The sequence below is a fragment of the Monopterus albus genome, unplaced genomic scaffold (genome assembly GCF_001952655.1).
Source record: "Monopterus albus unplaced genomic scaffold, M_albus_1.0 scaffold265.1, whole genome shotgun sequence".
In the NCBI taxonomy this organism is placed as follows: Eukaryota; Metazoa; Chordata; class Actinopteri; order Synbranchiformes; family Synbranchidae; genus Monopterus; species Monopterus albus.
The window spans coordinates 31,115-32,784 of NW_018128145.1; the positions used below are offsets into that span (position 1 = coordinate 31,115).

A 1,670-nucleotide genomic window follows, 5' to 3' on the forward strand; every position below is an offset into this window, starting at 1 on the left:
CATAATCCTGTACACTGACAGAAAAGTCCTCTGAGGTGGCTGCAGCTTTAAACACATCCCAGTCTGTCTGGGCGAAACAGTCCTGCAGGATGCCTTTAGTCTCTGGGGTCCAGAGTTTAATTTGTTTGGTGACAGGGTTTGTTTGTTTCAGTCTTTGTCTGTAAGCTGGATACAGGAACAAAGAAACGTGGTCTGAGCATCCAAGGTGGGGGCGGGGTGCAGCCCTGTGTTTATGAAATGTAGGCGGGGATCCCCCGGTGGGCCAGCAGCTCGCTGTACCCACACACACGGTGTTACTGTTAATGAGAAAAATCTTCATAAAATAGGGGGAAACTACTGGATACTAAATGTCAGTGAAAGTGAAATCATTTATTACTAAAAAGGTGATATGATGCCAGTAAGCTGAAGAAGATTAACTCAGAGAATGGCAGCTCACCCCTTCAACACTCAGGCCTTTTTACAAACAAGGATCATTGTTTTATTTACAAAACCGCTGGACAACCACAGGCCCAACACTCCTACATCATTTTCTAAATAACACTAATGTACATGCCAAGTTTCAGACCCAAGTTTAAGACAGTTTAATGTTTGTTCATGGGCCAAAGGGGTCAACATAATCTGACAGACTGCCCCTTTAAATTCCTTCTCTCTTTGTAGAACCAAAGCTCTCTCGGCCCTAACTCGCCCATCTATGCTAACGTGTCCAGTCTGAGGAAAACGACAGTCCCTGTGATCTCCATTGCCCCGCCTCTCCCAGACCCCGCCCCCTCTCCTCCAAGTCACACCCCTTCCTCATCAGTCTCCTCCTCCAGTATGATAAGCCCTGCCTCCCCCCTCAGCCCACAGGATGGATGGCAGGTAAGGTGACCTCTGATAGGCATCAACCACAGGTGTGTTTCACTGTTTTATTTACATGTTATTTATTTATTTTCATAAAAACATGTTTAAGCACTGAAAGGAGTTCAGGTGGCGCTTGTGAAAGAAGCACTGAAAATGAAAGTAGTGAAGTGTTAGGATTTGAGGTGGCAGGAGAGAGAGAGTCTGACATGACGACATAATGTGAGGGTTGAACAAGGTTGACGTGGCAGTTGAGACAGAACCACTGAAAGAAAGTGAAGTGACAAATACAGTTTAATGATGCACACAGTGGTGCAGTAGGAAGAAATGTGAAAGCAGCTGAAAACAGCAGCTGTCATCTCCAGGATGGATGCAGGGTTGTTATATGAAAGTCTTAATGAAAAATTGGAACGTGTCCCCCGGAGCTGCAGTGTTACCCCCGGTCCTAACCTAACAAGGCCCCTGGGGCTGGGAGCAGCTTTTGGATGAGGAGTCAGGAAGAGTTTACTACTACAACCCCAGCACATGAGCCACATCCTGGGCTGCACCAGACTCCCTGTCGTCCGCCCCCGGGCCTGCCATCAGCAGGCAGCACGACAACAGCCCGGTATGACCCCGAACCCCGATTTCAGATCAGATTCATTACAATGAGCATGGTAGTGACAGTGCAGCTTGTAGGTGTGTGAAACCACAAGTTCACATGACAAAGCTTTATCCATCCATCCATCCATTTTCCTCCGCTTATCTGGAACTGGGTAGCAGGGGCAGCAGTCTAAGCAAAGATGCCCAGACCTCCCTCTCTCCAGACACTTCCTCCAGCTCCTCTGGGGGGA

At 48.0% G+C, this 1,670-nt stretch overlaps 1 protein-coding gene across 4 annotated transcripts in view; it reads left to right on the forward strand.

Annotated features, from left to right (window-relative positions):
- The window catches only part of LOC109972674 (rho GTPase-activating protein 27-like), a 36,511-nt gene that overhangs the window by 15,303 nt on the left and 19,538 nt on the right, over positions 1–1,670 (forward strand). For 3 of the 4 annotated variants that reach the window (XM_020621689.1, XM_020621691.1, XM_020621690.1), the window contains exon 4: positions 658–858. The exons of the other annotated variant lie outside the window; for it this stretch is intronic. In XM_020621689.1, the coding sequence (XP_020477345.1) occupies positions 658–858 (201 nt within the window). The remainder of the gene's footprint in view (positions 1–657; positions 859–1,670) is intronic. 4 annotated transcript variants of the gene reach the window in all.